General features: G+C 38.5%; 3 protein-coding genes across 4 annotated transcripts in view; 2 read left to right on the top strand and 1 right to left on the bottom strand.

Moving 5' to 3' along the window:
* Positions 1-1,288: 1,288 nt before the first annotated feature.
* foxo3a (forkhead box O3A) lies at positions 1,289-11,207 on the top strand. The gene is made up of 2 exons (XM_051869390.1): positions 1,289-2,843; positions 7,438-11,207. Exons 1-2 carry the CDS (start codon positions 2,277-2,279, stop codon positions 8,806-8,808), a joined length of 1,938 nt encoding a protein of 645 aa, XP_051725350.1. The 5' UTR covers positions 1,289-2,276; the 3' UTR covers positions 8,809-11,207.
* A 145-nt stretch (positions 11,208-11,352) lies between these two features.
* The window catches only part of si:ch73-242m19.1 (uncharacterized), a 43,235-nt gene continuing 30,156 nt past the window's right edge, over positions 11,353-24,431 (top strand). The window contains exons 1-12 of one of the 2 annotated variants that reach the window (XM_051869383.1): positions 11,353-15,954; positions 16,324-16,396; positions 16,493-16,603; positions 18,779-18,892; positions 18,979-19,173; positions 21,218-21,302; positions 21,971-22,122; positions 22,267-22,419; positions 22,513-22,614; positions 22,700-22,849; positions 23,372-23,442; positions 23,530-23,647. In XM_051869383.1, coding sequence (XP_051725343.1) covers positions 15,818-15,954; positions 16,324-16,396; positions 16,493-16,603; positions 18,779-18,892; positions 18,979-19,173; positions 21,218-21,302; positions 21,971-22,122; positions 22,267-22,419; positions 22,513-22,614; positions 22,700-22,849; positions 23,372-23,442; positions 23,530-23,647 — 1,461 coding nt within the window. In that variant the 5' untranslated portion in view covers positions 11,353-15,817. The remainder of the gene's footprint in view (positions 15,955-16,323; positions 16,397-16,492; positions 16,604-18,778; positions 18,893-18,978; positions 19,174-21,217; positions 21,303-21,970; positions 22,123-22,266; positions 22,420-22,512; positions 22,615-22,699; positions 22,850-23,371; positions 23,443-23,529; positions 23,648-24,431) is intronic. The other variant, XM_051869384.1, reaches the window with a different exon arrangement.
* LOC127499202 (uncharacterized) lies at positions 16,845-18,827 on the bottom strand. Its single transcript, XM_051869399.1, has 2 exons — positions 17,397-18,827; positions 16,845-17,348 (listed from the first exon to the last, which is right to left on the bottom strand). Exons 1-2 carry the CDS (start codon positions 18,208-18,210, stop codon positions 17,173-17,175), a joined length of 990 nt encoding a protein of 329 aa, XP_051725359.1. The 5' UTR covers positions 18,211-18,827; the 3' UTR covers positions 16,845-17,172.

Genomic DNA, 24,431 nt, shown 5'->3' on the forward strand with positions numbered 1-24,431 from the left:
GCATAGATTGATGATGCCTTGATTTCACAGAATCATGGGAGTTGTTGTCTTCACGTCTATAGCCGGTGGAAAAGAATCCGACGGGGCTTGGGCAGAAATCATATTAATGGATGAGCTAATGTATTAAAGATTTATTAGCATTACTGTGGCTGAAATCTGTTGAAGCGGAACGAGGCCGCTGGAGCGATTGCTAATGAGATACGAGTGTGACACAGTTTTTATTATGTCACAGTCACCGCTTCTGCTTCTTCCGGTCAAGCGTATGGGGTAAAGCAGCGCTGTTTTATCATTTTAGATACATTTGTGTGTTGAAAGTTGTTATAGTGCTACTTACAAAAAAGCGTAATGGATAATGCTAACGCCCCGCCCCCGGTGGTACGCAGAGAAGGAGACCAGAGGCCGTTTTTTGAATGGATGTCAATGGATGAGAGGCTTCACTATGCTGATTAAACAGTTTTTGTGGGGAAATAGCTAATCATCTAATTAATGGACAGCCTGTTTGCTAATCTTCAGCATGTTTTACACTAAACAATACTTTCTTTGGGAACTATATGTAGATTTTAGCTTGATAAAAATGTATTTTTTCAAGAGAAGGCAGACTAGGGAATGTTGCGACTGATGTCACTGCCATTACACAATAGGCTGAGAGGTGCCGCACGTGATTAAGTTAGCCGTTACGCTTTCTCCAATGGTAAGAGATACAGACCCTCTTATCTCCCTATAATAATACGATCTCTGGATAGGCAACGCACGGACACGGTTCGTGTCCTGGTTAAAATTGCTTATTTCTCTGGATTTAAACATTCTTGGAAACATTTGAGATAATGTAAGTACACAAGTCAACAAAATATATAACACTGTTCTAGTGGTTTTTGGATATTTTTAATAAAAAAAAAATCGTACATATTGTGCCTTTTAAATTTGAAGTAATTTTCCTTAATTTACAAAACAAATACCCCTAAGGAAGTAGTGCTTACATGTAAACTTCCTTGAGATAGCTAGACTCCAGTCAGAGCCTGATAAAAGCCACTTTATTGGACATGGATCGGGTCGCCACATGGGAGACAACATTTTGGGAACTTTAAGCCCCTGTTATACACTTTTGCTTAATATAATAAAATTCTTATATAATTTTTATATATAATGTGTGTAATGTTTAATTAAAATAAGCATATTGCAGCAGATACCAGAGTTGTCATGAAATGAACTACAAATACTCTTAATGGCCATAAAACAGGTTTAATTTTAAATGTACAATGTATTTTTTTTTTTTCTTTGTGTACAAAATATGAAATTCTCTGTTTTCTTGTCAGTTTTTGAGATTCACCAAGTCGTATTTTCTTCAGAAAGTGGAAAAATGCTGTTCCATTCTATTGCAAGGCTCTTAGCCTGTCAAGGAGCCATTTATTGGAGAGAGTGTATAAAATAAGAGCTCTTGTGATGGCATATCTGTGTAATGTGCAGATGACGCGCGTGGCAGTGGATTGTGAGCTCAGCTCTGCTCTCCGGCCCTTTAAGAAGCAGTTCCTCTGACTGTTTCCAGGGGGCGGATGATCTGTGTGTTACTGTTCTTTTCTTTAGTTTGCAGCGGAGCAGCAGCGCATTAGGGGCTTTGGCAGTGCTGGATCGCCCGGGTTGCGGGACGTAATGTCCTGCTCCGACATGGAACAGGGATCATGGAGGTTCATTGGGAAAAACTGTGTGTCTGTTAGGACTCATTCGTGTTGATTTGCAGAGGGACGGATGTGGAGGTATGGCTTGATCATTTGAGGACACTTTCGCGCACGTACAGCCTTTCCGATCGCTTTAAATCAAATATTTTATAAAAGGGAAGCTGCCTTCTGAAGCAAAGTAACATTCACATTATGATGTAATGTTACAATGTAACACGTTCGGAGCGCGACGTCATGCAACAATGTAACAAATTCGACCGTCCGCTCTGTTACAGTCTTTATGCTTTTGAACCACGGAAGCTTCATTAAACGAGCTTTGGAACGTTTTCCTTGGTTTATTTGTTGTCCTACGGACTCTTAAAACTAACCAAATCGAGCGAGATCCACATACGAAACCGTCTATATGCTGTAAGCGTATATAATGCACTTGAACGCATTTGTAAATATTTCTAAACCTCTCATAACATCATTTGGTTCTCGAAGTGTCCCGCATTGAAATGTGGACTCTAGAAGTGATCCATTAATGGCATGCACGAGGGCACTGCTGCTGTTGTGTTCAGAAAAGCCGTCCATATATCATTCATTTGAAGGAGTCGAGGAAATATGGCAGATGAGATGGATAAGCCCTCGGCTGAGGACGTCGACATAGACCCTGATTTCGAGCCCCAAAAAAGGCCTAGGTCTTGCACCTGGCCTCTGCCCAGACCGGAGTCCAATGCTGGAAAAGCAGAACCAGCAGAGGTGGGAATCATTCCCGAGGAAGAGGTGGATGAAAATGGCACTGATGATGCTTGTGCATCTAGTGACATTACAGGCGCATCAAAGCCTGTCAGTGTCACAGAAGGAAATGAGAGTGCTGCTGCTCCTGCAATAGAAACCAATGCTGCCGTCAGTGGTAAAGACACCTATGGCTCTCCTGTTTCTTCCCAACATGCTCTGCCTGCTGCCTGCAGCGACTCCAGCATCAATGGTCTGGTTCCTCAGCAGCCCAGAAAATCCTCTGCCCGCAGGAACGCCTGGGGAAACTATTCCTACGCAGACCTCATCACTCAAGCCATCGAGAGCACGCCAGAGAAAAGGCTGACATTGGCCCAGATTTATGATTGGATGGTCCGGAATGTGCCATACTTCAAGGACAAAGGTGACAGCAACAGCTCTGCAGGATGGAAGGTACGTCAGGTCAAAGAGACGGGCTGGATTTTAACCTTCACTTGCTTATCAGGAGTGTTTATGTTCTATATATATATATATATCTATATCTATATCAATTTGTTGCTGGTAGTTTTTTTTTTTCTTGTGATATAGTGTTTTATGACCTTTTTTAGGCTTCTATTTTTTACAGGGTGGTAAAACGGCACAGATGCTGGAAATGTGGACTACTAGTCATGTAATGTGTGGTTTGCTGATTAAGTGCATGCTGCTGTAGTCATGCCAAAGGGCGTAACAGCAGAAATTGAGAAAGGTGCCACTGATAAAGAGGACCTTTTAAATGGCCCTTGCCTCATCATTTCGAAGTATTGAAGCTTGATGAAAAGAATTGTAGTCATAGCCAATATCTATAATATTTCCAATAATCATTTTATTGTGTCATCAATATGAGCACACTTTCATTAATTAATTGTAAATTCTTTTTCCTTTTTTTTTTTTTTTTTTTTTTTTTTTTTGAGCACTGGCATTTGCTTTGATTCCAGGGATTAGCTTGGCCTGGAAAAACAATTTATCCAACATGGAATCAAGTCTAATGAATGCTCTTGGTATAGCTGGATTTGAATTAGAGAAAAACCTCAGGAAATCCCTGTGCAATCCTGCAGATGTAAGGCTGGTGAACTGCTGTTGTGCAGATATTACATTTAAAAAGATGATTCGGCACCTTCACAAACAAGCCATGCCCAGTGGATTCTGAATGCTTGATATTTTTTATATGATTTGCATATAATATGCATAATTATTTGAATCAGTTTTGTGTCAATGTTTTTATTTGAAAATTGGCTTCACTGAAACAGTCATTCTGATAGCAGTCCATAGTAACATGCAAGTTAGTTAGTCCCTCTCTATTTGATAAAACATACATTTTGGTTATTCTAAAAAAAATAAGGTCCATTCTTACTACCAATTGGATTGTAGGAACAGTCAACCGTGTTCAGTGCAGATAAAGCCATCCTGCAGAGTGTTTGCATCTGCCTGCCACTGAATGAGAAAAAAACAGAAACCATGGGCATATCGTCAGTGTCAGGGTTGCTATTGGCTGCATCGTCCCCACCTCCACTTCCTATTGGCTCTTGGGTACACCATAAGAAGCAATCAGCTGACTGGAAACTATGTAGGTCAGTGTGTAGCAACGTGTGAAGAGCTTTGGTGTTTGACTCTGAGATACAGCATTGTGTGTAAACTGGCAGCACTCCAGTGCTGTTCTGAGTGGTGCTTTGCTCAAAAGGGACTGCATCATGGCTTTCAGATGATTTCAGCCCCTATTTTCATCTATTATGGTTATTCTTCATGGTCTTGTGTGGATTTAATTCAATAGAAAGGGGCACCACAGAATTTTTAAGATGATTTTCATTGCTAAGTTCACATACTCTGACACTCTATTTAATGCAGTGGGTTACTACTATTAACATTTTATAAGCTGGTAAATCTCAACTGTTAAGAATGTTTTCACCTCATGTCTTCCCCCTCGAATTTGTTACTGTAATGCTGAAACCACATTATATAGTAATATTAACCTAATTTTTCATTGTAATGTGGAAAAAGTGATATTATTTAAATTATGAACAATTGTAAGTATGCATGATGTTAGTATTTGTTAAACTGGATTTAACTTGCTCCAATTTTGAGTAATGAGGATAAAAAGTGTTAAATAATTTTGTTCATTCAATTTTGTTTTCTTCTTTTGGGGTGAATTGTAATGATTTATATGATGATTTATATATCTGTGGTATATATTTTTGTGTGTGTGTGATTTACCCTTTGGCTGCATAAAGGCGCAGGAAATAGGGGGTTCTGGTGGCCCACAGGTTAATGATCAAGCCTCTTAATGCTAAACTTACAGATTTAGTGCCCAATGGGGGTGAGCTGTCTCTGTTGCACTTGTGCCCTTGTTCAATTTGCTTAACCTTAAGATGATTGAGGAGAGCTGTAGCTGAATTTGCCATTTTAGGAGATGCTTTTCATCCATCCTTATAGTCAAAACATCATGACTTTATCTTGATTTCTTTTTTTTTTTTAAAGCCTCAGACTAGAATTTTCAAAACCATTAGAATATTATAAACAAGATTATGTATATGTGAAATATGCTTTTTGATCGCAATTGTTGTAATTGCAGGAAAAGCAAACATGGATAAAATAAATGTTCAAACTGGTTTGATCACTAATTCAGTTCCTCATTGAAGATACTGCTCTCATTGTAAGCCTAGTTTGTAATGATCTGTTTTGTAATCAATGTAGCTATGATTGTCAACAAACAATCCGATGCATGTCTTAGATTAGATTCTCAATCCAATCAATTCAGTTAGTCAGCTTAACAAAGCAAAAAAGGAGAACTGCTTACGTGTTTAACGAATGTGTTTGGGATACATGTTCTTCTTAGAATAGGAAAAAGTACTGTCTTGGTTTAAATCCAGTAATAGGCTTGAAGCAAAGTCATTAATGGATGTGAAGTGTCATGAGGTCTGCCCATTCACTCTTTGAGAAGTTCAAAGGTCAGTAACGTGATGTTCACAGGGCAGTGTTGAGTAGAGTTCAGCTTTCTTCAAGATTTATTACAGCAGGCACAGCAGTGGTAAATTCACACCATTTTTTAGATTGCTTAAGTATACATAAAAAAGGCAAACCATGTCTCGCTTGTGAATTTTATCACATCTCCTGATGCTGCATTATGGAATGCTGTAACTTTTGTGCTGCAGTCCATATTAATGCAGCTTCAATGCATTGCACTTTAAACTTTGTTTAAAAATGTAACTAAATTTTGTTAGTGATTGCCTGTTTTCTGTTGCATATGTGAAATGCCAAAAGCCGAACACTCAAAGTTACCCAGTTGAACTGCACAGCGCAGACCAATTATCTGGAAAGCCCAATGGATGGTGCAGAGTGGGTTGATTTACTTGCAGAATGGTCTAGACCACAGAGCCCAGACCAATTTGAACAGTGTGTGTGAAATCCAAATGAGCACAGCCCTTTTTCTATTTTCTGTATTTTCTTTTGGACTAGTGTTTATTTGTTAAAAGTAAGAATTAGTCAAATTAGAATTTAATTGCATTTCAGCACAGAATATTTGGTTACAAACCCCTATGGTAACCACAGATGCCTAGTTGCTAATTCAACAGACTCGATATACACAACAGCATTGACATGGAAATCAGGATTGATTGATTTGACTGATTGAATTGATTCTTATTAACTTGTGTAAACTTATTGAAAGTAATTTGAGTTATGCTTTACTTTTTACTTTTTTTTTTTTTTTTTTTTTTTTTTGTACCAAAACACATGTGCTACATTCCAATTTGCCTACTTAGACTATCCCCTAAAAGTATACTGTTTTGGTGAAAGAAAGGGAGAAAAAAAAAAAAAAAAAAAAACATACTTTTGAGTGTGTAGCAGAAGAGTAGGCAAGCTTTGGGAAATACTACTTCGTTATAATTGCGTCTTTAACAGACACTCTGTCTCTTAGTTATGTGCATCCTGTCACAGTTTAAACTGCCCTGTCAATCATCTTGTCAATCAGTTAAAATCCTCCACACTCACACTTCCTTCCATTTCGGAGAGAAATATAGTAGCCGTTGATCTGCCAGTTGTGGGTCTTTCATGTGGAGAACTCCTCTGGCCGGTTTCATAGACAAGGCTTAAGTTAGTCCCAGACTAAAATGCATGCTAGATTGAAAGAAACTTGCTCTTACATATCTTAAGATATGTCAGTGCCATAGTTATGTCTCAAGATTCACACCAGTAATGTTTTTTTCTAAAGCACATTTATAAAAGCTACTTAAATGTCTTAATTGAACTAAGGCCTAATCCTGTCTTAGTTAAAGCCCTGTCTGTGAAACCGGGCCCTCATGTTTTTAAAATTTGCATAACGATGCATTTAAAAGTTAATGACCAAATGTATCTTTACAAAAGTTCACAATGCTGTTGCAGATGAAATATAATGTGGATAACATTGAATAAATATCTTTTTGTCAAGTTAGATACTGATTATTAATCTACTACACGCCCTTTTATCTAAACCTCTCTACTTATCCATCAGACTCGCACACCTGCCATGTTTGTAGTGGTTTTTTTTTTTTTTTTTTTTTTTTAAACACTTTATTCATGTTTGTAGTTCTAATCGAATCCTCGTCCAACACGCAATGGGTTGTGGGCAATATTAGCTGTTAGAGTGTACACGGATCTGCAATTCAGATTCTAACTGGAAAAGGTAGACCATCCGGGTATCTTTGGAATACTCATTTTAACATATTACGATTTGGGACACACTAATTCTAATTTCAAATACTATTAAGAACGGATAGGATGTGAATTGGGATGCAGCAATTGACTCTTGGTCAGAGGGGTCACATGACTCTTCAATTTCTGGGTAAAGCAATCAAGTCAAAGTGCTATTGTTCTTCACTCAGCATTGTGCTCTATTGATTCCAAGATTATTTGAACATTAGCCCATTATTCTGCTTTTTAATGGCCAGATGCTGAGGGATCTAAAACAAGCTGCATATGAATGTTTCAAGCATGTCTTATAATGCACAGCTCATCATCTACTCTTCTCTTTTCACAGAACTCAATACGACATAACCTGTCACTCCACAGTCGCTTTGTCCGGGTCCAAAATGAAGGAACAGGAAAGAGTTCATGGTGGATCGTCAACCCCGATGGCGGAAAAGGGGGAAAGGCACCGCGGAGACGTGCAGTTTCCATGGACAACAGTAATAAGCTCATCAAGAGTGCCCGTGGCCGTGCCGCAAAGAAAAAGGCAGCTCTTCAGGCTACTCAGGACGGAAGCTCAGAGAGTTCCTCCAGCCTGTCCAAATGGACTGGCAGCCCGACCTCCCGCAGTAGCGACGAGCTCGACGCTTGGACGGATTTCCGTTCTCGCACTAATTCCAATGCCAGCACCCTAAGCGGACGCCTTTCCCCGATCCTGGCCAATCTCGAGATGGACGAAGTTCCTGACGACGACTCTCCCCTGTCGCCCATGCTGTACTCCAGCCCTAGTAGTATGTCTCCGTCCACCGGGTTGACCGAACTGCCCCGTCTAGCTGACCTTGCAGAAACCATGAACCTCAACGATGGCCTCTCTGATAACCTAATGGACGACCTTCTAGACAACATCAGCTTGACGGCTTCCCAGTCTCCGGGTCAAGATGAGAGTGGGGCCAACCTACAGGGAAGCCCTGTGTTTACCTTCAGCTGCTCTGGGAGCAGTCTGGCAATTCCCTCTGGCAGCTATGGCACTAACTCCATGTTCAGCCCTCCGTCCGTCACTGGCCTGAGGCAGTCTCCAATGCAAACTATCCAGGAAAACAAGCAGGCTACGTTCTCCTGCGGTTCCCTCTTTAGCGAGCAGAGTCTGCAGGACTTGCTCAGCTCCGAGTCCAACAGTCGCAGCGATGTCCTTCTTACCCAATCTGACCCGCTTATGTCACAAGCCAGTGCCTCCCTTGCCTCCCTTTCCTCCCAGAATGCCCGTCGCAGTGCGCTGTTGCTGCGTAGTGATCCCATGATGTCCAATCAGGCTGGGCCTGGAGGACAAGCAGGGCTCAAGAAGGTGTCGCCATCTGGATGGCGGATGAACTGCAGCGAGTCAGACTACCAAAGCTTAATGAAGCAGCATCTCCAACAGTCTCCTTTCAGAAGCACATCTATGCAGCTCAACTCCTCTGATTCATTGTTGGCAGGTCTCAACGGCAGCATTTCCTCCGTTCAGTTGGTGTCTCAGGAGCGATTCCCATCTGAATTAGATCTGGAGGCATTAAGTGGGAGTTTCGATTGCGACATGGACACCATCACTCGCAACGATCTGATGGATGCCGATGGCCTGGAGTTCAGCTTCGATTCCCATCTTATCTCCTCTCAGAATGCTAATCTGACTTCAGAGAGCTTCTCCAGAACCAAACGAACCTCCTCCCAAAGCTGGGTACCAGGTTGATCCGGCTAGGCCCAGGAATGTAGGGACGGGCAGAACACCGCATTTGAGCCAAACTGTCCATTGTAAAGCAACTGTACATTATGCTGTAGAAAAGCTATTTGACATCCATTGGAATGAGTTTGAGTTAACGTCAATGATTTACCCAGTCGGTGTTGTAGTCTTGTGGCTGTACGTTTTTGTATTGTCATGATTGAGGCTGGTTTAATGGACATTGTAAAGTGTTTCAACAAATTTATCCTTGAAGTGCTTGCAAGTTAATCTATTCGCCAGTGGCAAGGTAATTAACTCAGCTGCTAGAATATGGTAAGTGGAGTATCGTAAATAAAAGGTTGTCTATATATGAAGGCTTGAATAACAGTACTTCCCTTAGTATGTCTAGAATACGAAATCCCTGAAACCCACCACTGTGTACAAGGGTGCCTGCACATTAGAGAAAGCTCTGACCTGACTTTTTCCACACTCCCAAATGAATTTGTAAGTTTGACACCCAAGCGAGAATCTTGAATTCTCTAGTACCTGCGACTGGCATTGCAGTGAAAAGTTAAAATATTCTCAACTTTTGGTCGTGTCACTTTGGCAAACCCTTGCGTTTTCTTTGTTGCGATACGTTATCCCAATTGAAATCAAGTCAACTCTAGTCTGTAGGTGCCCTTAGTTTGTTGTAATTTATTGTAACCGTAATCAAGATTTAAAAGATTTCTAGTCCTCACATTGTAACAAACACTTGCGTCTTGCCAAACTTGTCCTCTACAGGACAATTGCAACAATGGCCTGTTTACAATACGAACTATTGAAAATGTTTCTGTTGTCAGAAAAATGGCCATGGAAAATCTCTCAGATTATTTTTCATAAAAGCTGAAAAGGGGAAGAGATTGTGTTTTTGTGAAACCAGTGATCATAATGTATCCTTGACTCCTTTTACGGAAAAGTGAACTATGATATGATGATATAAGCTATGTATTTAGTGTTCTGCTGTATGAAACTAGTTTGTCAGTGTTTCCCATGGATTTCCTAACAAAACCTGTGCATTTATTCTGCTCCTAGTTCTTGAACACGAGCATCTCAATCACCCCTGAACTGCTTTCACTTCCTATGTCAACTATTTTAGAATAGATTGAGCGATATGTTTGTGTTTTTAAATGTGTATACAGACACACAGACACACAAATAGGGCCTCGTTAATGAAGTAATTGCTGTATAAATTATTTGTAAAATCTGAATAGTTGAACAATTTGAACAAATTTATATTATGTGTGCATATACTGTACACTGTCTGTATACATGCATGCAACCATTTATGTAAGAATGGGTTTTCAAATTTCTGCGTAAATCATAGATTTCTGTTGTACTTGTATTTCATAAATGAGGCCCATAGTGCATATGTGTATGTGCTGTACACTGAATATGTGTGTATGTGTGAGTGTTTACACATAAATATTGGATTCATTAAGCTATATTAACAATTATAAATTTTGGAACGCTGATTAAGGACCACTAGATGTTGTGTATTTGTAGCAGGAAAAAATTAAGCTAAGAGCATTTGGTGCTAAGTGAAATTGTGTTGGGTCGGTACATATGGCTGGCATGTTACTTTCTTAGCATTTATGTGTACATTTCTACACAATGGCTGGTGCTAGTAGAACGTGCGCATCAGGTGTGATGGCAGTGTGTTTTAAGCATCCTAATAGTTTTAAAATGAAAGGCAGCCACATTGTAGTATATGGATAAGCTATGTAAGAAAGCACCTACGCTGTACTGTATTTCACTGTTGATCTTGCATATGCCAGACAACCAAATGAGGCTGATAAAAAATAATGCAACTATTCAGTCTGATAAAATAGTGCCATTCAGGGACAACTTGCAGGCGTTTCAATAGTTGTAACCTAATGTTGTTTTAACATCACAGTCGAATGTACCTTTTGTTAAGGTCAGTTTCACACCCAGAATTTTCATAAGCCTCTTAAAAAGCACTGATTTTTATAATCTGCTTTTTATAATCAGCTGGAGTCACAGAATTTAAGATGACTATAAAAAGTAGATTGTGCTGTGTTTACCTTTGTTTACTTAGTTTCACATTGTGTAATCCGTTTCATCATAAATGGCATCCTCAAAATAGAAATGCTTTTCATTCTGGGTTTTCATTTCCTTTGGGTAGGATCATCGTACTTCACGAAAGAGCTACTACAATTTTTATTCATTTTGAATTTTAATCCTTAAAAGAAGGATTTAACACGAATTGTGAAGATGAAATCTGCGTGTGTAGCACCTCACACCACAGCTGGCCGTTAGTTAGCATACACTCAATGTTTGCTTGACTTTACCTGTGTATTTCCATTTTGGATAATGTAAACAAGGTAGTGCAAGGCAAGGTGCATGTAAATAAAGCTTGTATAACACAATATTTTTCTCCAGTCTTTATTTTAATATGTTGTGGATTGAACAACTGATTTAATGCTTGTGCATCTGTCTGGTCAAACTGATCAGTAGATTGAAAAAAACAAAAAATGCTTTTGAACTATTATTTGCAAAAAACATGCAATGTGCCCTAAAAGTCTAAAGTCATATATTGAAAATTAGTTTTAATTTAACAATTTAAATAAGTGAATTTGTTATTTAAATCAGTTACTGGCCAAAGCATTGAGTTTTAAATCGGTATATTCACAGTTTCAGTATAATCCTGATCAAGGCTCTTGTTGGCAAACATTCTCTCATTTATTTGATTTCATTAGCACAGTTTTCTATGGATCATGAATGCACTTAGACTTAATTTAAAAACACTTAACTTAAAAAAGAACTACACTGCACATTAAAAAAAAGAAAGAAAGAAAAAAAAAGTCACTGTTTGGATTTTGGAGTCTGTGATTGGATCATTATTGCAGTGATTATGTTTCTAGCATGTTATGTTTGGCAGCAGTTAATTGATGGAGTGTGTAGCTTTTCATTTCTTAAACAACCATGTAGGAAGACGTATCATGGCCATGTTACAGGATGACAAAGCCAAGATTCATCAGGCTCAAATTGTGTCAGAATGGTTGGGAGGGAGCATGAAGAATCATTTTCACACATGAATTGGCACCTCTGAGTCCAGACCTTAAATTCATTGGAAGTCTTTGAGATGTGAGTGTTGCTTTTCACTCTGTACATGCTACCCTTGGGAGATATCATTAGGAAGCATTGCGTTAATTTTCACTGTTACGCTGATGATACTCAGCTCTATATTTCTTTGCGCCCTGACGAAACTTACCAATTCACAAAATTAACGGAATGCATAGCTGATATAAAAAATTGGATGACCAGTAATTTTCTACTACTAAATTCAGAAAAAAAAAAACAGATTCTAATTATTGGACCAAAAACCTTTGCATGTAATAACCTAGAATACTGTCTAACACTTGATGGCTGCTCTGTTAAGTCTTTGTCGTCAGTTAGGAACTTGGTTGTGTTCTTTGATACCAGTCTTTCATTTGAAAGCCATATTTCTAGCATTTGTAAAACCGCATTCTTCCATCTTAAAAATATATCTAAACTACTACATATGTTCTCAATGACAAATGCAGAACAGTTAGTTCATGCGTTCATGACCTCAAGGCTAGATTACTGTAATGCTCTACTGGGTGGTTGCCCTGCTCGCTTGATAAACCCCAGCTGGTCCAAAACGCAGCAGCTAGAGTTCTTACTAGAACCAGGAAGTATGACCATATTAGCCCGGTTCTGTCAATACTGCATTGGCTCCCTGTTAAACATCTTATAGATTTTAAAATCTTGCTAATTACTTACAAAGCACTAAATGGTTTAGCTCCCCAGTACCTGAGCGAGCTCTTAACGCATTATAGTCCTTCACGTCTATTGCGATCTCAGAATTCAGTCCAGTTGATAATACCTAGAATATCAAAATCAACCGCAGGTGGTAGATCCTTCTCCTATTTGGCACCTAAACTCTGGAACAATCTTCCTAGCATTGTTCGGGAAGCAGACACACTCTGTCAGTTTAAATCTAGACTAAAAACGCATCTCTTTAACCTGGCATACACATAACACATTATCAATTAATGTTTTCAAATCTGTTAAAGGATTGTTAGGCTGCATAAATTAGGTCAGCCGGAACCGGGAACCCTTCTTATAACACCATATGTACTCGTTACATCAGAAGAAGAATGGCATCTGTTTATCCCGAGGTTTACCGTACTCAGCCGGATCCAGGCCATATCCAGGTGAGATCGAGGACCTATGCCTAGACACAACGACAACACAGCCCTGAAGTGTCAGCAGAGATTGTGTCAACTAGATCATGCCCTGTGAAGGCCTTACCAACACGACAGCCAGTGGAACTGATCCTCAACAAACCGTCCCATATCGTCGTGATGAATATGATCCTCAACAAGATGGAACTGGAATAAATACTTTGACTGTTGCGATCCCAATCAGACTGATGAAAGCTGCCTGAATCATAATCATGCATTGTTTGCTGTTGGCCAGAGGAGAACTGGCCCCCCGACTGAGCCTGGTTTCTCCCAAGATTTTTTTTCCTCCATTTTAACACCTGTTTGCCACCTGATGTCACCTGTTGGAGTTTGGGTTCCTTGCCGCTGTCGCCTTTGGCTTGCTTAGTTGGGGACATTTGATTTTCAGCAATGTTTTGGGCCTGCATCGACGCCCTTGTATGCGAACTGAACCGAGCTGGATGATGACATCACTGTTTACTCCAGTGCTGATATAGATAAATTAACTAAATTATTAACTATTGATTCTTACAACAGAATGAATCAATATTGAATTTACTTAAGCTGGAAATTACACTATTTTCTTTAAGAGCTGCCATGCAGCCAAAATTGTATACCAGTTATCACTGTAAAGCTGCTTTGACACAATCTGCATTGTAAAAGCGCTATATAAATAAAGGTGACTTGACTTGACTTGTGCTGGAGTAGACTTTACAGAGTGCTCACCTCTTGCATTGTCAGTATAAGATCTTGACCAAAAATTGATGCACCTCTTGATGGAAATACCCAACCATTCTTTCAAAATTTGAGCCTGATGAATCTTGGCTTTGTCATCCTGGAATATGGCCATGATGTGTCTTCCTACATGGTTGTTTAAGAAATGAAAAGCTACACAACCAATCAATTAGAATTAGAAAAACTATTGCCAAAACATATAATATGCTAGAAACATAATAATCACTGCAATAATGATCCAGTCATAGACTCTTAAGCATTTGCCTATTTAAATCTAAACAGCGACCTTTTTTTTCCCTGTCCAGGCAGTGTATGCTCTGGCAGTGTATATTATTTGGTTCAAAAGTGCCTTTTTAAACATGTTTATCAGGGGCCATAGTTATCTTTGGTTTTTGGAAGCTCATATTTGCTCAAATATCATGCACACTGACACGATTTCTCACCCCATTTTCTTCCTGTTATGCCTCAGTTTTGACACTTTAAAAATAACCTCTGAGCATGATGTTTCCAACACTGTTCCTGACAGTAAAAGTGATGCGACTGAGGTGTTTGATTTTTCACTTAACAGTGTCTTGCTTTCAGATAATAAATAACTTAAAATGTTCCCCAAAAGGTTTTGGATTTTGTCACAAAGCTTCTAAACACTCTCCCAAAGTAATCAAGTCTGTGATGACACAAAGAGGTTGTTGGTGTCTGGACAGTTTCATTTCAGCCTAGACTTAAGAAGGTTCAAACCTTTGCCAATACTTTTCTTTTTCTAGCTTTCCCCCCTATGAACGGCATCCAGATTGTATATGGTTACCAAGGAGACGTGTCTTTTGAAAATGTATGAAATATTCTCTTAGATGAAGCCCCTGTTGTTGTGTTTGATTGCTGATATTTTTTCAAAATTAGTGTGTATTCATGCACATGTAGCAATCACGCTCATTCATACGCGCTGCACAATCAGTGGAATTGATTGTGTTAAGAAAATCATTCATAATGTTTTACTGCTCTCTGCAGGGAGGAAAACAACCCCCTAGTGACAATAGCTGTAAAATGTGGCCCGTGTCCTTGTGCACTCATTGGTGGGACAGCACCTTGGTGATGATCTCTCATTGGCTACCAGCTGCTTTTGCCACGAACCAATCGGTGCTTCTGTATCCAAGTCAACTTGGAATGTTGAGCTATTTAAATCCAGAGAAGGTGGATCTGATTTATTAAATTATACATTGAGAAGCGACTGATCGCTGTATAGGTTGAAAGTGACAACCTTCCAAATATTCTTAAAAAAAAAAAAAAAAAAAAAAAAATTGAAGAAGAAGAAGAAAAAAAGATATGGGCTATAATATTTCCATTGCACACAAAGGCTTGCACACAAACACCTCGGTCAACGAGAAGCTGTTTGGGGTCTTGCAATTTACAAGATCATAAGGGCTCTTACATGTGAAATAATAAATAATAATAATAATAAAAAAAGATTATGTTCATGACTTCAGGTAGACCTGACAGGTTTGTCGTCTTTGCTTGTGTCAGCACAATAAAACTGAGTCACTTGACTTAGTTTTCATCGCCCTCTGCAGGTTAAAATCCGGATATATATGTAGACTTATAATTTACCTTCATTTCAATGTTATTTCAATTACTTTTATTTATCTTCAGTGTTATTTACCGTACATACGTGACAATACTACATTCACACAAGTTAATTTTACCACAATATTATTGTTTTGTACTAAAAGATACTGAACGTGTCTAAATTTACCAAATAAAAATCAACTTGGTTACTTGTTGCACCTGATTTTTTGAAGCTGTGATTTACCGCCATTCATTTGAAGCGCGCGTCTGGCGTCTCTATAGCAACTGCAACCACTGACACAAACACTGATACACTGAAGCAAAAGTTTGGACCGTAGAGACACTTTTATGAATTTGTTTTTTTAAAACTATTTTCTATCTGTTGAACGTGTTGCGCGTTGACTGACCTACATGCAACTAATACAGTCAGCTTTACAGCTGCAAGGACAGAGCGACTGCATAAATTTTTTAGCAAAAACTGGGATTGTGAATTCAAGATGTCACAGACATACAGATTCGGCTCGCCAGCGAAGGTGGAGCAGCTGCAAGAAGAACTATCCGCTCAGATTCAGGCTCTGAGGACTGAGATCGAGGACAATGAGATTTTACATAAAATATCCACAAAACCATACAGGTAAGACCGCTGATATAGGGTTCTTAAAGGGATCGTTAACACAAAAAATGAAAATTCTGTCATCATTTACTCACCCTCAAGTTGTTCCAAACCTGTATGAATTTCTTTCTTCTGTTGAACACAAAAGTAACAAAAACGGTTGATGGGCACCATTAACTTCCATAGTATTTTTTTTTGGTATATACAGAGTTTTCATTTTTGGGTGAACTATCCCTTTAACTCCTTTCATTAATAAGTCATTAACAAACATTATTAATTTAATTAAGTAATGTTTAACATTAATGTACATTCAAAATGCCATGGAACTTGGTTCACCATTCAAATTTTGTATCCAGTAGACCAAAATATTACTCTTGCCAACTTTTTCAGCTCTGTCCATATTCCAAAAGATGTGTCTTACTTTCATATGGAGAGACAGCAGGTGCTCCTCAAAGCATTGCAAGTGAGTTATTTGAGTTCTTATTAAGTTTTTTATGTGCCTGCATCTGTTCATTTGACATCTCTTCTTGTCGTTGTTGTAAATGACCTGTGACTTTAGGTTTCGTCCACAAAGCCTGTTGTGTCACAAGCAGAAGTGGCTCAAAGAGAGATGGAGATCTGTCTGGCACAAGAGCACACACTTGATGGTCTGCCCTTACTGCTGCATCAGGTAGGTTACGAGCTGTTTTATTGTGCTCCTTTCATAACTGATGAACTTTACACAGTTAATAAACTGAACCGACTTGAGCTGAATAATGACACTCTTTGTCTTTTTTAGAGCTGCTTTGCGGCAGAATTTGAGTTTGCATCATTGATTCTGTTATTTTTCTGTTTATCAATGTGAAGCTGCTTTGAAACAATCTGTATTGTATAAAGTGATTGTAACAATCCAGTCCAAACTGAAGGCAAGATGATGAACCCAAGTGCAGTTTATTGTATCAAAGTGAACAAACAAAGCAACCAGTTGACATGAACTTGAACAGACTTGACTTGAACAGACTAGACTTGACCAGACTAGACTAGACTTGACCAGTCTAGACTTGAACAGACTTGACTTGAACAGAACTGAAAACGACATGACCATAAACAACCAATGAGAACATGACACATAGACTAAGGGAGAACATGAGGAGCAAGGGAAGCATGACACAAACAAGCAACATGAACCAAACTACAAAATAAAAGACATGAAATCATAAACATTAACATGAAAGCAAGAACATCACCCAAAACAAGACATTACAGAATCCCCCCCTCTAAGGGCGGCTCCCGACGCCCAACATAACCAAAATAAGGCATTAAGTCCAGGAGAGTGGTGGAGGGGAGGCGGTCTTGGGGGAGGGATGGAGGACCAGGCCCATGCAGGGGGACAGGACATGACAATGGCAGGCTTGGGCCGTGGAGCATGGGCGGACCTGGACCATGGAGCGTGGGCGGACCTGGGCCGTGGAGCGTGGGCGGACCTGGGCCGTGGAGCGTGGGCGGACCTGGGCCGTGGAGCGTGGGTGGACCTGGTCCATGGAGCATGGGCAGACTAGGACCATGGTGCATGGGGTCCTGGTGCACTGGAGGACCTGGGCCGTGGTGCAGTGTTGGACCAAGCTCCGCAGCCGCAGGAGCTTGGTACCTATAGCCCCCCCAAAAAAAATCTTTAGGGGAAACTTGGGCAAACCTGATGTGAGGGAGCTCTGGCGTGGCAGCCTTGGCGTGACAAGGCTCTAGCATGGCAGGTGTGGCGTGACGAGGCTCTGGCGTGGCAGCCGTGGCGTGACGAGGCTCTGGCTCTGGAGTGGCGGCCATCTTGGAGCGAGACTCTGGAGTGGAGGCCATGTTGTGAACAGGCCCTGGCGTGGTAGGCATGGCGTGAGCAGGCATGGTGTGAACAGGCCTTGGCGTGGCAGGCATGGCGTGAACAGGCCTTGGCATAGAAGGCATGGCGTGAACAGTCTGTGGCTGGGCAGGCAGGACGTGAACAGTCTGTGGCTTGGAAGACATCACGTGAACAGACTGAGGCTGGGTAGGACTGATGTGAACAAACTGTTGTTGAGCAGGCATAATGCGAACAGACTGTGGCTGGACGTGCACAACTCCAGACATGACAGTCGGGATGTGGATGCTCTCTGGTTTGGTGGGTACTGTGGAACTGCTGAGCTCATCCTCAAAACCCACAGTAAATGGAGAACCACTCAACAACAGGGCATGGTCAAGGTATTCCTCCAAGGACCAGTGAATTTTCCCCCCAGGCAACATAAAACGAATCAGTTCATTTAGTCCCATCCTAAAAATCCTTTAGCGCCACATCATTAAAATTCACCTGGTGGCAAAGTGCACAGAACTCCTCCACATAGTCCTCTATCATCCTGTTGCCTTGACGAAGTAGCAAGAGGCGAGAAACTGCTGGGTTCATTGTTGCAGGTCGTGTATTCTGTAACGATCCGGTCCAAACTGAAGGCGAGATGATGAACCCAAGTGCAGTTTATTGTATCAAAGTGAACAAACAAAGCAACTAGTTGACATGAACTTGAACAGACTTGGACTTGAACAGACTTGACAATAAGACTCACCGACAGCAGGGTTACAATAACAATACACGACAAAGTAACATGGGGAAGACAATGGCTTTAAATACTAAGACTAAGACTAACATAGACATAGACTAAGGGAGAACATGAGGAGCAAGGGAAGCATGACACAAACAAGCAACATGAACCAAACTACAAAATAAAAGACATGAAATCATAAACATGAACATGAAAACAAGAACATCACCCAAAACAAGACATTACAGTGATATATAAATAAAGACACAATTATAAAAACTTTTCTGATCATTTTGGCTCAACAGTTTTACACAGATCAAACGTATAAACTGGCACGATGCAAATACCAGCTGATGCTGAGATGGAGGAGATTCGGTCGCCATTCAACTGTCTTGGAGAAACTATATCCTCAATATAAAGTAATCTAAATTATGCATTTTGGAATATTTTAATGCTTTCAGTGGCAAAACAAATCTATTCATCCTGTCCCCTTTGCTTTGTGTAGAAACAGATCACACATTTAAGCAATGAATTTGAGGATTCTGTGCACCGGGCGCGTCGTCTTGCCGTGTCCAGAGAGAAGGTCCTGGTGGGTGTGGAGAGCCCCGTCGCTGTGGTCACACAGGAAGATGTCATCATTTACCTGCAGTGGCTTATTTGCCATCTGCACTCCGTCAAAAGCATCTACAACTTTCTGCATGTGAGTATACATAAGCTCGCTGGGTGACATTTTTAGTATGGGGACCAATTCTCACTATTAACTTGTTACTTATTAGCTTGCATATTATTAGGATATTGGCTGTTTATTAGTACTTATAAAGCACATATTAATGCCTTATTCTGCATGATCATATTCTACATCTTTTAATTCTACCCCAGTGTTTCTCAACCACATTCCTGGAGGCCCACCAACACTGCACATTTTGCATGTCTCCTTAATTAAACACATCTGATTAGGGTTATCAGCTCATTAGTAGTGACTCAAAGATCTAAAATGGGTGTGTCAGACAAAGGAGACATGCAAAATGTGCAGTGTTGGTGGGCCTCCAGGAATGTGGTTGAGAACCACTGTTCTACCCCATACCTAACCTTAACCACTACAACAACTACCTTACTAACTATTAATAAGCAGTAAATTAGGAATTTATTGAGACAGAAGTCGTAGTTAATAGTGAATATGTGTTCCCCAAATTAAAGTGTGACTGTAATAAGTGGTAACCTGCAATTGTTACCTTAAAGATCTATTTCTACCTGATTTAACCACTAAAAATGAGTTTTGTTGGTATAAAAGGTTCAGATATAGGTTGGTTCAGTGATGTTAAATAATATTTTTAAAACCAGTTAATTTAGTTGTTACTGTTTTTCAGTGAATGTAACCAAATATTCAAAACTGGGGGAGGACAAATGTAAAAGTTGTAAGAATTCTGAATTCTTTAATTCTGAGTCTTAATACAGCTAAAAATTAATTCAGGTGACCTATTACCACAACTTAAAGGGTTAGTTCACCCAAAAATGAAGTTTCTGTCATTTAGTATTCACCCTCATGTTGTTCCAAACTTGCTAGACCTTCGTTCATCTTTGGAACACAAATTAAGATGTTTTCCATGAAATCCGAGAGTTTTTTTTATCTCCCATAGAAAGCAGCGTAATTACCATCATTCAAGGTCCAGAGAAGTAGTAAAGACATCGTTAAAATAGTCAGCATGACTACAGTGGTTCAACCTTAATTTTATGAAGTGACAAGAATACTTTTTGTGCACAAAAACAAAAATAACGACTTTATTCAACAATTTTTCCTCTTCCCTGTCAGTCTCCTATGCAGTTGACGCAGTGAACGCAGTGCAGAGCGAACACTGGCTCGGTATTGGCTGACACTGTTCACGTTAGCACCACAACGAAATTGTTGAATAAAGTCATTATTTTTGTTTTGTTTTTGCTCACAAAAAGTATTCTAGTTGCTTCATAAAATTAAAGTTGAACCACTGTAGTCATGTTGACTATTTTTAACTTTCTACGGGAGATATTTCATCAAAAATATCTTAATTTGTGTTTCGTTGATGAATAAAGGTCTTACTGTTTTGGAACAACATGAGGGTTAGTAATTAATGACAGAAATTTCATTTTTGGGTGAACTAACCCTTTAAATAATGTTAAAAAAATCTAATTTACTTTTTTAATTACAACTTTTATGTTGCAAACATTATTTTCTGTTGACATAATAATGTTGATCATTACATCAGTGTAATATTGTGTAAACACACATTTCTGTGTTCATATTGTTTTTTTTTTTAAATAATTTAATTGATAACTAGTCTTGATAACATTAAAAAGTGGGCAGTGTATATCTAGTTAGCATATTGTATTAGTGTTTCATGCTGTTATGTTTCTGCTATGCATATGTTTTTGTAGTTAATATTATGCTGAAGAGCAGTAATGACTGTGCTAATGTCAGTAACAAGTATATCTTGTTCATTAAGTTTACTTTACATGCTAAGCTACAGTATATAAGTTACTGCATATGCTATGCTAGCTGTTGGTTATAACTGAAATGTATAAGAATGTTTATGCTATAAATTATTAATTTCCTCTAACAGTGTAATTTGATGAACATAATTACATAAAGCATTTTGTTTAAAGTGTAGGAAGGACACGTCCTTCTCAGTGTCTATGAAGTTTGTCAACTAACAATTATTGATGATAATAAGAACAATCTGGTTTTAATTTTTATTATGTGTTGGTTGCAGGTTCTTCATTATCTACCTTCGACCGAGTGGAATGAGGATCAGATGTCCAACGCTGTAGATTTGACATCTCCTGCATATTTTGCTGGTAATGAACCTGTTTTTGATGCTGTTCTATAGTTGAAATACATTTAGACTAATAATTTGTTTAGTTTAAAGAGGCCATATTATGCCCTTTTTCAAAGTCTTGATTTTGTTTTTGGGGTCAACTAGAATCGGTTTTCAAGCTTGAATGTAAAAAAAAACAAACATTTTTGTTCACATATTTTACATTGTTGCAGCTCCTCTATTCCCAGACTGTCAGAAACGCTCTGTTTAGTTCCTGTCTCTATAAAGCCCCTCCTTCTGAAAAGCGCAATGTGTTCTGATTTGTTCGGCTGGACCAGTATGTTGTGATTGGTCAGCCGCTTCATGCATGTTTCAGACATGTCACACCCCTTACCATAATCAAGTTTTAACACACTACTAACTCAGTCAGGTCTATCTATCTATCTATCTATTCTATCTATCTATCTATCTATCTATCTATCTATCTATCTATCTGTCTGTCTGTCTGTCTGTCTGTCTTTCTTTATTTCTTTGGAGTGACTATGCTTTGTAACTTTGCAGACGTTTTTCATACTTAAACAGCAACATTACACACTAAAAGAAAGTTTAAAATGTAAAAAAGCATAATAGTTCCTCTTTAAACAAGTTTACATATACTTTAGATAAAGATCTTTTACTGAATACTATTAGATGTTTTTGACCCATCAGGGGTATTTATATCAATGTCAGAGCTCCCCTTGCACTCGACCAATATAGAGGATTTTAAAGCACAACTGGACTTCCTCCTGTCACATTACAACATCCAATACGATATCGGCACCATCAAGACCACGGGAGATGAAATGGAGCTTTTTAGTCTGGTAAGCCTAATCAAATTATGTCAATGATATCTAAAAGATCTTAAAATTAATTCTACAACATGATTCTTGTTTCTTCTTGTGTCATTCTTGTGCCTTCTGAAAATTGTAACTGTTGATAATGTGATTTGTTTCTATCTTATGTAGGTTAGTTACCTGTTTCGGACTGTTTTTAAAAATCAGGAGGAGATGAAGACCTCCTTGCAGTACGACAGCACTGAAGCGACAGACAGGAAGTTTGGGAGAAAGAGTCCAAACATGACTCTCAGAAAAGAGTCCAACTGGATTCCTCATATACAGGTGAGACAAGCCAACAGTATTTTTATATGTAATAATTCATGAACTATGTTATGGAATATGATGTTTAAGCTCTATTGTACCGGAAACAAACAGATGAAACCAAAGCGAGATCCTTGGCTACAAAAACAAATATCCAAACTCAAGGAGCTTAGATCAGTGGATGAACTTCTCCAGATGCACAGCAAGTTCCTGGAGGTGAACGACTGAATTTGGTATACTATACTATACTGTATATACTGTACATTACTATACTGATCCTGTTTTGCACTTTCTTCTAAAGGAGTCAGATCTTCATAAAGTGACTGATGCTTTGAAGCAGTACACTGCATCTGTTTGTCAACATGAAAAACCTCCATCTATCAGCACAGCAACTCTCCAAGAAACTTCTGATATATGGAGAAGCATTTATAACACAACAAACATGCCTCAGGTGAACATCTGTGTGAATAATAAATTAAATTCTCCAACATGAAATCTTTTCTTTTTAAATACACGTTCCTGGTCTTGTTGTGGACAATTCTTTGTTCACAACAAGAATTCTTTGTTCACAAGTAGTAAAGCTTATTTCCTCCACAAAATAAAAATTAAAAAATAATTGTGACTTTTTTTTGTGACTTTTTTCCTCCCAGTTGCGAATATATATCTCACAATTTTGAATTTATCTCTTACATTTTAGACTTAATAACTTGCAAGTTTATATCTCACAATTCTGACTTTATTTCTCGCAATTCTGAGTCTAATTTCAGAATTGCGAAAAAAAGTTAGAATTGCGAGAAACAAAGTCAGAATTGCGAGAAAAAGTCAGAATTGTTGAAACTTGCAATTACCTTTTTTTATTTTTCTGTGGTGGAAAACAAGCTTCCATACACAATAATACAAATATATATTTCCTTTTAATTAAACAATTCTATTTTTTTATTGTTTGCACATTATTTGCCTTTTTTCTCTCCAGGTGGCCAATGGACAGACTTCTCATTTATCTAAATATGCAGATCAGAAACACTCTGAGAAAAAGAATAAAGGGTAATTTTCCAAATGCTGAAATGTGTCTGTATTGTGTGTTAGGGTTTCTTTTAACAGCTCTTTGTCTCCTAACTGTTCTCAAAGCAGCAGTGCTTTTCTGCTTGAGAAAGATGAAGATGCTGAAGGTGCCAAGGAGCCTGTAACACTCAGAGGAGCATATGAGTCTTTAATCTACCTGAGACACCTCAGGATCAGAGAACTCAAGGTAAAACACAGTCAAAGACAGTCATGAAAGATGTGAAAAGTTTGAGATTTTGGTCTTTCCCACAAAAGCACAAAAATGTACATATAGAAGTATTACCACACCTTTTAAAATGTGTATCATGTTTGTTTTTCTTTTTTTTTCTTTTTTTTGGGATGTGTACTATGGTAATACAATGATTCTTTGAAAGTCTATCATGCAAATACATAACCATAATACATAATAAAAATGTGTTTTGGTCATGTACCATACTGATACTATGCTTTTCTGCTTTTTAAATTACATTATATTAATAAATATAATTGACATTATATTATTATTATTATAACAGACAAAACATACAAACCAGTACTTCCCGAGAAAGGAAAAATATGAGGATATACTTTAGTTATATTAACTATGAATTATTATTATTATACTATATTATTACTATGCTGTCAAATAGTTTGGATTGGTACGTTTTTTTTAATGTTTTTGAAAGAATATCCTCACCAAGGCTGCTTTTATTTGATCAAAAATACAGTTAAAACAGTAATATTGTGAAATATTAATTATTTTAATTAATTAATTAAAATAACAGGTTTGTAATGTAATATATTTTAAATTGTAATTTATTCCTGTGTAATTTACTCCAGTCTTCAATGTCACGTGATCCTTCAGAAATCATTCTAATATTCTGATTTGCTGCTCAAGAAACATTTCTTATTATTGAAAACAGTTGTGCCGCTTGATATTTTTGTTGTTTTTTAGGATTATTTGATGAATGGAAAGCATTTTATTATTTGAA

This window comes from Ctenopharyngodon idella, chromosome 17, assembly GCF_019924925.1.
Source record: "Ctenopharyngodon idella isolate HZGC_01 chromosome 17, HZGC01, whole genome shotgun sequence".
Classification (NCBI taxonomy): domain Eukaryota; kingdom Metazoa; phylum Chordata; class Actinopteri; order Cypriniformes; family Xenocyprididae; genus Ctenopharyngodon; species Ctenopharyngodon idella.

Excerpts from the sequence above, each read along its gene's own strand:
- foxo3a (XM_051869390.1), top strand. The coding sequence starts at position 2,277 with ATGGCAGATGAGATGGATAAGCCCTCGGCTGAGGACGTCGACATAGAC. Across the intron at positions 2,844-7,437 it reads ACAGCTCTGCAGGATGGAAG|AACTCAATACGACATAACCT; the intron begins GTACGTCAGGTC and ends CTCTTTTCACAG.
- LOC127499202 (XM_051869399.1), bottom strand. The coding sequence starts at position 18,210 with ATGGGACTAAATGAACTGATTCGTTTTATGTTGCCTGGGGGGAAAATT. Across the intron at positions 17,349-17,396 it reads GCCCACGCTCCACGGCCCAG|GTCCGCCCATGCTCCACGGC; the intron begins GTCCGCCCACGC and ends TCCATGGTCCAG.